Source organism: Chenopodium album, chromosome 6 (assembly GCF_948465745.1).
Source record: "Chenopodium album chromosome 6, dcCheAlbu1.1, whole genome shotgun sequence".
In the NCBI taxonomy this organism is placed as follows: Eukaryota; Viridiplantae; Streptophyta; class Magnoliopsida; order Caryophyllales; family Amaranthaceae; genus Chenopodium; species Chenopodium album.
In genome coordinates, this window is record NC_137839.1 from 70,013,967 (window position 1) to 70,024,583 (window position 10,617).

At 36.3% G+C, this 10,617-nt stretch overlaps 1 protein-coding gene across 1 annotated transcript; it reads left to right on the forward strand.

Moving 5' to 3' along the window:
• Nucleotides 1–4,499: 4,499 nt before the first annotated feature.
• Nucleotides 4,500–7,048, forward strand: LOC145637142 (uncharacterized). Its single transcript, XM_081688639.1, has 3 exons — nt 4,500–5,667; nt 5,809–6,694; nt 6,742–7,048. The coding sequence occupies exons 1-3, from the start codon at nt 4,500–4,502 to the stop codon at nt 7,046–7,048; spliced, it is 2,361 nt and encodes a 786-aa protein (XP_081544765.1).
• Nucleotides 7,049–10,617: the final 3,569 nt, after the last annotated feature.

Below are 10,617 nucleotides of genomic sequence, written 5' to 3' on the forward strand. Positions count from 1 at the left end.
TGGAAAGTCTAGTATTGCGGATAGTTTTTATTTTCTTTTCTCTCCTCTCTGTTTTTGAAAACTTATTTTAAGAAAATAGCCAATACAGTTTGGTTGGTCGATGATATGGGTCCAATAGTAGTGTAGTTGGATGGGGCTTGCAAAGAACCTTTCCAACGATATATTATAAGCCCAATTCCGATGAATATTGAGGAAGTTATGGCCAATTTACCAAACTGGGCCCAGTTTAAGCTTTATATACGGCCCAATGATCTTGGGGAGGGCCTAATATGATTTATCATTCCTAATGTAATTAGGAATGGTTTTAGTCTTCTAGAATCTTCTAGAAGGTTCTTTTCATTCCTAATTCAATTAGCATTGATAAATTGACTTGTTGACTTTTTAGAGTTTTAATCAAAATCAAATAGCATTTTCGAGGAAATTATATGATTTTATCCTCCAGTACGGAAAACTTATCTGATTTTCGAAAACGCGTTGGAAATAGGCTTGGCGCCTGACCCCAAGCCTTGGCGCCTGGAACCAGGCCTGGCGCCTAGCGCTAGTGTTGGTGCCTGGCGCCAGCTAGCCAGTGTTGGCGCCAGTTCTGTTTTTTGTGCGTCTGACTCTGTTTTGTTTAATTTATCTTTTTGGCTGGTTTTCTCTATAAATATTGTATTAAAAACTCCGTTTACAATCATCAATTCTCCTCATTCATCTACAATCAGTTTTCTTTATTCTTTCTTTCTTTCTTTCTTCTAACTTTGTTCTCAAATACAAAATTCCGCATTCACAAGATCTAGAAACACCTAGCCATATTCGAATTTGCCTTCGCCCTAGACGTGAAAGGTTTTAATTTCTGAGGGTTTGGTCCCAAATCTCTATTTCAATTATTTAATTTAATTGTTTGTTTATTATTTTCCTTAAAGTTACTAACGCGTGTATTTTGTTATTAGAAAGAGGTACGAGGCATCAAAGTAAGTACTTTAATGGTTTTTATTGATGTTATGATTTAGACATTATGTTTATATTGTTATTATGATATTCCTAGTATCATGTCTAGGGTAACTTTAATATTAAATATGATTGTTACGATGCTTCCTATATTCTTCCTAATATTTATGATTGTTAGTATCATGTTAGGGATAAAGCTTTGATTTTTTATTGCTTAGTGACATGCTATGGTTTGTTATTAATCTTGTTAGTATCATGCCTAGGATCTTGCTATTTTTATTATGCTTTAATATTAACATGAACATGATTATGATTATAATTGTTATAATTTATGATTATTATTATTTTGATGATGATTATTTTATTATGATTATAATTTTGTTATCGCTATAATAATTATTATTATGATTAATATGGGTGTTATCATGATGATTATTATGTTGCTTGATGATATTTATTATTATTGCTTGATCACACCATTTATGCATGTTTAAAGGGAATTTTGTACTTGTAATCATGCTTAATAAGATAATTAATAATCTTGTTAGGGTTGATTTGATTATAATTCAAGTGATCGCCAATAATAGATTTATTTGTGCATTAATATTCAACCAACATAGATAAACAGGTTTAGGGTTAATCCTATTGATTGCATGTTAGTCAGAAAGCGCACATGAATACAATCAGAATAAAGTAGAGGCCTATTATTAGGGCAGGTTCAATCTCTTTTAGGTTGGATTTGTACCTTCATCCCCGAACCCTTATTTGGTTCTAGACCTTATGGAGTTGACGATCTCATGGATCGTTAAGGGGTGTAACCTTCACCCTGTGGACGGTTTACAAGTTCCTAAAACTTGTTGATGACTCTGTTGCTTTATCTTCTTCCCTTTTGGACGCCACCGTACTTTAGTGTATGATCACAGTAGGGTTCAAGCTAGTGGGATTTAAGGCTTGAATTTATTCCCTACACGTAGGCTACTAGGTGACCGTTCCGGAGGTTAATTACCTTGAGTTTTACGCACGATCAAGGTAATTTTCAATGTCCATCATCTTTAGAATCCCGTTAGGAAATAGTTTTGAAATATTATGTGTCAAATATGTGCTTATGTAATCATATGTGATGAGTGTGCTATCGTATGATATTATGGAATCATATATTATATATGAGTTTTCTATTTTGTGTAATAGTATATGTAATTTCGAAAAATATGATTATTTGTTATCGTATGAGTTTTTTTTTTTAAAATATAATATTGGGTATTGGATGATTGATTATACGTGATTGATGGTCTATATGTCATGTAGGATGACTATGGTCTAATAATACTGAAATTGAAGTATTGTTACTTGAAATTAAATTGATTTGTGCAATACTTGTGTACAGTGTAATTGGATGATATAATCTAATAAAATGTACAGTGAAATTTAATTTAAGAAGGGAAAAGAAACCCGAAAGGGTGAAGAACAGGTTGCCCACTAGTAGTTATGGCTGCTACTAGTTGGTTTAAATTATTGTATATTGCCGTTAGTCTTCCTCCTAATCACTGGGAATTAGTGAGGGGTGTGCACACTAGGGACATTCTGTTTATTTTATGGCCAATTGGGGTTACGCGCAACCCTCTGTAAAGTAGGTGGTGACAGGGACTAGTCCCGGCTTACTAGCGTTCTCTTTCCCTTTCTTAAATAAAGTAATAATATGTTATGTGACTATTTGAACTTGGTTGAGTATTAAAATATTTATGAGACTATATTATGTATAAAATGTTTTGAACTAAAATTATTTATTTTACGGGATGGAGTTGGAATTACTCAGTTTATCTGATTTTTGGGAGTTTTCTCTCTTTTCTTGTTCTAATTTATTTTGCAGGTTGGTAAAAAGGGTACTCGGTTACGTGTGAGGAGACGTTAGAATAATCACGTAGCTAAGACAATTTTGTTCATTCCTGAATTTAATTATTTCCTCTCAATTATTGGTTTCAAATAATTGCAGTTTTGATGCAATGACTATTTTATTTTGCCACAACTTAGACCACTTAGTTTATTTAAATATTATGTTATTTTTGCTTTGCATTTATTTTCTACGGAAAATAAGTGTAGCAGTAACACTTCCAGAGTTCGATGGTTGGGTTTTTGAAAGTTAAAGGTTACTCTTATTGTTTATAAAGACTCGAATTTTGGGGGTGTTACAAATTGGTATGCAGAGCCCAAGTTTTTCAAAAATTTAGGAACTAAAATGAATTAAATTAAAAACTTAGCTTTAAAATTTGTATATAAGTTTAAAATTGATTTAAGCTTAGGAAAGCCGTGAGTGTGGGAATCACGATAAGGGATTTATGTGTTTTATAGTACTTTTATTTAATACTTATTATGTGGTTATTTACTTTCTTTTATTAGATGGTACGAGTACTTAAAACTGCAAGAAAGTCGAGTGCTAGGAAGAGTACACATTTATTACCTGATTCTCCTTACGGGATTCGTATGAATTATAATGAAAATATTCGACATTACGTTTACCGCTTAAATCTCTGCATTGAGCACTTTCATTACAATATACTTGGGGGCCAATCTGATTATCTCACTCCAGAGAGGCGATCTCAAATCCTTCTACACACGTTAATTAGAAAGGGACTCTATGCTCAACTTACAAAGAAGTATGTTGACTTATACATTAATGGTAAACCGAATGATAAGTATTATTATGATGAACAATGGATCCCTACTGTGGACTACCTTGAGAAGACAATGATGGAAGCCAAGCGAGACTTTGACTATAACCTGGATGATGAGGAGGAGGATGAGCCCCAGGAAGGTGAAGCTCGTGAGAGTCAAGGGGAAAATAGTAATTGAATTATTTATTTTTTTAAGCTACGTTTAGTTTATTTGGTTAAAATTTTTATATATTAGTTTTACAAATAAAAGCTAGTTTCTTATGACTAGAAACTATAGTTTTGGTTTATTTGTAACTAGTAGTTTATTGAGCTATTTAGTACTAGTATTTTATTTCAAAGACGATTTTCATTCTCTTCTGGTTTTGCAATAAAATAATTTTGATTAATATATTTATACCTTGCTATTTTATGATTATTAATAAAAATCAATTCATTTTTTTTTTCTATCTATTGTATTTATATAGGACAAAGCTCTTATTTTCTTATGCTTACTTTAGTCAAGACTAGTAATGACTTGGTCGGGTGATAGTGAAATCACAAAGCAATGCGCGAATTTATAGTCTAATGCTAAGTTGATGCATTATTTGGTTTGGAATTTTGCCGACTCTTTGAATGCTATTGAGATTTAATAAATCGCTTAATTCTTGTCTCTATATGTGCTGATGTGTTACATGAAAGCATGTCGTGGTTGATGATTTAATTGCAATTCACACGATCTAAATAAGTCGTGTTAAAATGTGTATGGTGGTAACACCAGTGTTGAAATTGTGCAGACTGTGGATGCAAAATTACCACGCTTACACCAGGTCTCGTTGGAGAAGAATTGCACAAATGGCTGAGACTCCTGAACAACTTGCTGCTAGGTTAAGAGCTCTTGAGCAAATGAACTAGAACCTTGGAATGTTGTTGCAAAACCAGCTGAATAACAACAACAACCACAACAATAATGACAACGACCCTCAAGCTGCTATGGCTAAGAAACTTACTGCATTGAAACCTCCGCTATTTATGGGGAAGGAAGATCCCATGTTGGTTGAGAACTGGGTACGTGACTTTGGCAAGATTTTCACTGCTGCTGGTACCCCTGATGATCAGAAGGTGGATCAAGCCACATTATATTTACGTGAGGCTGCTGATATTTGGTGGGAAAATGAAGGAGCCACCATAAGAGCTCAACAGAATTTTAACTGGGAGGCTTTTAAGATAGCAATCAGGGATAGTTTCTTTCTTGGGCATATCAAGAGGCAGAAATACAGTGAGTTTAGTAGGTTTAACCAAACAGCTAGTATGAGTGTGCAGGAGTATGCTGAGAAATTTAATGAGTACGCAAGGTTTTGTCCTAATGTAGTGCCTGATGAGAGATCCAAGGCTCAAAAGTTTGAAGATGGACTGACTTTTAGGATCCAAAAGAAGGTGATCGGGGCTGGTACTACCGCTACTTATAAGGAGGCCTACGATAGAGCTTGTAATATTGAAAGGATTTTGAAACGTGAGCAGGAGGTCAAGGATAGGCATAAGAGGAAAGGGAATGGTGAGAGTTCATCGAACCCTCAAGGTTATGACAAGAGACCACGCCTAGGGGGTAATAGCAGTGGGAATAGTGGAAATGGTCAGCAGGGAGGCCATAACAACAACAATCAAAGCAATAATCACCGGGGCCAGGGGCAACAGAATCAGCAAGGATCTCGCAACCGACCATGCCGTAAATGTGACAAGAGCCATCCAGGACGCAACTGCAATGGATATTTGCTTACTTGCTTTGAATGTGGGGAGGTTGGTCACAAGAAGTTTGAGTGCCCAAAGAAGCAGAATGGCAATAATCAAGCTCGGAATGGGCAAGGTAACAACAATGGCAATAAGGGAGGTGGTTATGGGAGGAACTCAAACTACAACAACCGCTTCAATAACAACAATTCTCAGGGCCAAAATGGCAATGATCAAGGAGGGAATGGCCAAAGCAACAACAATGGAAGAGGAAGCAACCACAATGGCAATGGTAGGACCAATAACGGAAGAATCTATGTCATGAACCAGAGCGAGATTAACTCTAATGCCGACGTTGTGACGGGTACTTTTCTCGTGAACTCAAAACCTGCTTACTTACTTTTTGATTCTGGGGCATCTCATTCTTTTGTCGCCACTTCTTTCGTGAATAAACATGCTTTAAAACCTTCATTTTTGTGTTAAACCAATATAACAATTCCTTCAGGGGAGGTAGTTCCTTGTAGATCCATATACCAAGACATTCTAGTTAACATTGCTGGAACTGAGTTGCTTGCAAACCTTATTCAGTTTGACTTAACTAACTTTGATGTGATATTGGGGATGGATTGGCTTAGCAAATATAAGGCTAGAATTCAGTGTCATACCCAAAAGGTGTCTTTTAGGGGGCCAAGAGGGAATAGAATCTCTTACCAGGGGGTTGTGTCAAAACCAGGGATCAGTATTGTGTCAGCCATGACTTTTCATTCTTATATCCAAAAGGGCTACCCTATTTATTTATGCCATGTGCAAGATGTGAGTGTAGAAGAGAAATCCATAGAGAACATTCCAGTGGTGAGAGAATTCCAAGATGTGTTTCCAGATGAAATTCCAGGGATGCCGCCGGTTAGGGAGATGGATTTCAAAATAGACTTAGTGCATAGGACTGGAGCTATTTCTAAAGCACCATATAGAATGGCACCAGCAGAGATGAAAGAGTTGAAGGTACAGTTGGAGGAGTTGCTGGAGAAGGGTTATATAAGGCCAAGTGTGTCACCTTGGGGAGCACCGGCTTTGTTTGTGAGAAAGAAGGACGGATCCTTAAGGTTGTGTATTGACTACCGAGAGTTGAATAATGTCACTATAAAGAACAAATATCCATTGCCTAGGATCGAGGACTTGTTTGATCAGCTTAAAGGTCCTGGGGTATTCTCAAAAATTGACTTGAGGACAGGATACCATCAGTTGAGGATTACTGAGGAAGATATACCAAAGACAGCGTTTCGCACAAGATACGGACATTATGAGTTCACTGTTATGCCTTTTGGACTCACTAATGCGCCGGCAGCTTTTATGGATCTCATGAATAGAACTTTTCAGCCATATTTGGATAAGTTTGTGGTGGTGTTCATAGATGATATTTTGGTGTACTCGAGGATAGAGAAGAGCACGAAGAACATCTAAGAAAAGTGTTGGAGATTCTTAGAGAGAAGAAGTTATATGCCAAATTTTCAAAATGTGAATTTTGGCTAGAGAAGGTAGCATTTATAGGCCATGTGATCTCAAAGGAAGGAATTGCGGTGGACCCATCCAAGATTCGGGCAATTTCTGATTGGCCAAGACCCAAAAGTGTGACCGAAGTGAGAAGTTTCTTAGGGCTTGCTGGATACTATAGGAGATTTGTACAAGACTTTTCGAGGATAGATCAACCCTTAACAAATTTGATGAAGAAAACTACTAAGTTTTAGTGGGATGAGAGGTGTGAGCAATCTTTTCAAGAATTGAAGCAAAGACTCACCTCAGCACCAGTCTTAACCTTACCATCAGGGACTGAGGGGTTTGAAATCTATAGTGACACATCTAAGAATGGCTTTGGGTGTGTACTTATGCAACATGGGAAGGTGGTAGCTTATGCATTAAGGCAGCTCAAGTAACATGAACAAAATTACCCTACTCATGATTTGGAGCTAGGAGATGTAGTGTTTGCTCTCAAGATCTGGAGACACTACTTGTATGGTGTGAGATATAAAGTGTATACGGACCATAAGAGTCTTAAATACATATTCACACAGACTCATTTGAACATGAGGCAAAGGAGATGGCTTGAGGAGCTAACCGATTACAACCCAGACATTCTGTATCACGAAGGAAAGGCGAACAAGGTAGCTGATGCTTTGAGTAGGAAGACAAGTCATACAGTGAACTTGATGATTTTAGCCAAGGAACTTTGTGAATAATTTAGGAAGTTGAACTTGGAGGTTGTAGAGTATGGTCAGGTGAACGCTACCATATATGATGAGATTCACGAGAAGCAAATGTTAGATGAGTGGTTGACCAAGGTGAGGAAGATGAAAGAATAAGGAGCGACAACTGAGTTTGATGTTGACGATAGTGGAACAGTGAAATACAAAGGGAGATGGTGTATTCCTAAAAATGAAGATCTCAAAAAGAAGATTTTAGAAGAATCTCACAACACCCCGTACTCTGTACACCCAGGAGGAGATACGCTCTATAAGGATATTAAGAAACATTTTTGGTGGCCAAACATGAAGCGTGAAGTAGCCGAGTTTGTGGAAAGGTGCCTTACATGTCAGAAAGTGAAGATACAACATATGAGACCTGGAGGGAAGCTGCAATCCTTAGATGTGCCAGGATGGAAGTGGGAGTCTATCTCTATGGATTTTGTGATGGGATTACCACTTACAAGGGCAGCAAAGAATGCTATTTGGGTCATAGTTGATCGTTTAACGAAAACAGCAAGATTCATAGAAATAAAGGATACTTGGAATGTGAATCAGTTGGCAGCTGCCTATGTGAAAGAAATTGTGAGGCTACATGGAGTTTCTAAAGATATTATTTCAGACAGAGATCCAAGATTTTTATCAAAGTTTTGGGAAATGTTTCAGCAAGCATTTGGCACTATCCTGAAGTTTAGTACAACGTTTCACCCTGCTACGGATGGACAGACAGAAAGAACAATTCAGACCTTGAAGGACATGTTGAGAGCTTATGTGATGGACTTTGGTGGATCATGGGACGAAAGATTACTTATGATCGAATTTTCATACAATAATAGCCATCATGCGAGTATAGGAATGACGCCTTATGAAGCGTTGTATGGGAGAAAATGTAGGAGTCCCTTGTGTTGGAGCGATATCAGTGAGTCTTTGACCTTGGGGCCAGAAATGATTGAAGAAACAACGAAGCAAGTTAGGCTTATCCAGGCAAACATGAAGGCAACTCAGGATCGACAAAAGTCATATGCAGACTAGAATAAGAGAATAGTGGAATTTGAAGTTGGGGAAAAGGCTTTACTTAAGGTTTCACCTACCAAGGGAGTCATGCGGTTTGGTAGAAAAGGGAAGTTGAGTCCTAGATACATTGGTCCGTATGAAGTATTGAAGAGAGTTGGAGAGGTAGCATATCAACTAGCCTTACCCATGGAGTTAGCCAATGTTCACAATGTTTTTCATGTTTCCCAACTCCGAAAGTATGTTCATGACCCTACCCATGTTATCCAACCCGAGACTATTGAGATAGATGAGGCCTTAACTTTCGAAGAACGCCCTGTGAAAATTCTCGACACCAAAACGAGAAGTACTCGAAATAAGGCGGTTAAATTAGTTAAAGTGCTATGGTCTAATCAGAATTCTAAAGAAGCAACTTGGGAAGCTGAACATGACATGAAAAGGCGTTACCCGGAACTTTTTGAGCAGGTATGCTAAGTTTCGAGGTCGAAACTCTTAAAGGGTGGTAGAATGTAATACTAACTTACCTTTGGTCATAGTGTGAGCCTTATTTAAGAGCTTACTTTAAAGTTCGAGGACGAACTTTCGTTTTAAGGGGGAGTAGATGTAATACCCCAAAATTTCCTTTGCTAGTATAAACTTTTAAATTTATTATTTTAAAATATATATATTAATTATTTAATATTTTTGGATTTATTAAAAAAAACAAAAAAAAAAACTGATTTTGGATAACATACAGAGATTGGTTTGAAAGCTGATAAAAAGGAATTTTTAAAATCTGTTTACTGAGTTTATGTAACAAACTCAAGATAAGTTTGACTCTTATCTTGTGAAACTTCTAGAATCAAAGCTAAACAACTCAGTTATATAAACCCCTCCCCTTAACCTCAAATTTCAATAACGTACTTTCAATCTTTTCTCAGGTAAACTTTCTCTTAAAAACCCCAACCTTGCCTTTCACTAGGAAATCGTAGCACAATACCGTAATCGTTTTACAATCAAAAGCTTTTCATAAAAAGTATTGGATTATTTCAATTTAAAAAAAAAAAAAATAGAGCCGAATTTGTCGAGTTCCGAATACTACAACTCGTCACTTCCATTATGTTGGTTTTAATATTTGGTCCTTTAAATTTTGTGTTGACTGATTTTCAAAAAAAAAAAAAAAAAAAAAAGGAACTCCGTAGTGGAATTTTGGGATTTGGGTTTTAGTGGAATTATGGGATGTCGGTGAGATGATGGATGGATGTCGGTGAGATGATGGATGGATGTCGGTGATGATGATGAGGGCACCATTTAATTAGTTGTTTATATTTTGTTTTTGGGGTAACTAGATTACGGGTTATGATAAATTAATCACACGCTCAATTTTTTTTATATATAGTCGTATAATTATCTAACTTAGAATCGTTTATTTGTAGACGGAGGCTACTAGGTGACTGTTCCGGAGGTTAATTACCTTGAGTTTTACGCACGATCAAGGTAATTTTCAATGTCCATCATCTTTAGAATCCCGTTAGGAAATTGTTTTGAAATATTATGTGTCAAATACGTGCTTATGTAATCATATGTGATGAGTGTGCTATCGTATGATATTATGGAATCATATATTATATATGAGTTTTCTATTTTGTGTACTAGTATATGTAATTTCGAAAAATATGATTATTTGTTATCGTATGAGTTTTTTTTTTTTTTAAATATAATATTGGGTATTGGATGATTGATTATACGTGATTGATGGTCTATATGTCATGTAGGATGACTATGGTCTAATAATACTGAAATTGAAGTATTGTTACTTGAAATTAAATTGATTTGTGCAATACTTGTGTACAGTGTAATTAGATGATATAATCTAATAAAATGTACAGTGAAATTTAATTTAAGAAGGGAAAAGAAACCCGAAAGGGTGAAGAACAGGTTGCCCACTAGTAGTTATGGCTGCTACTAGTTGGTTTAAATTATTGTATATTGCCGTTAGTCTTCCTCCTAATCACTGGGAATTAGTGAGGGGTGTGCACACTAGGGACATTCTGTTTATTTTATGGCCAATTGGGGTTACGCGCGAC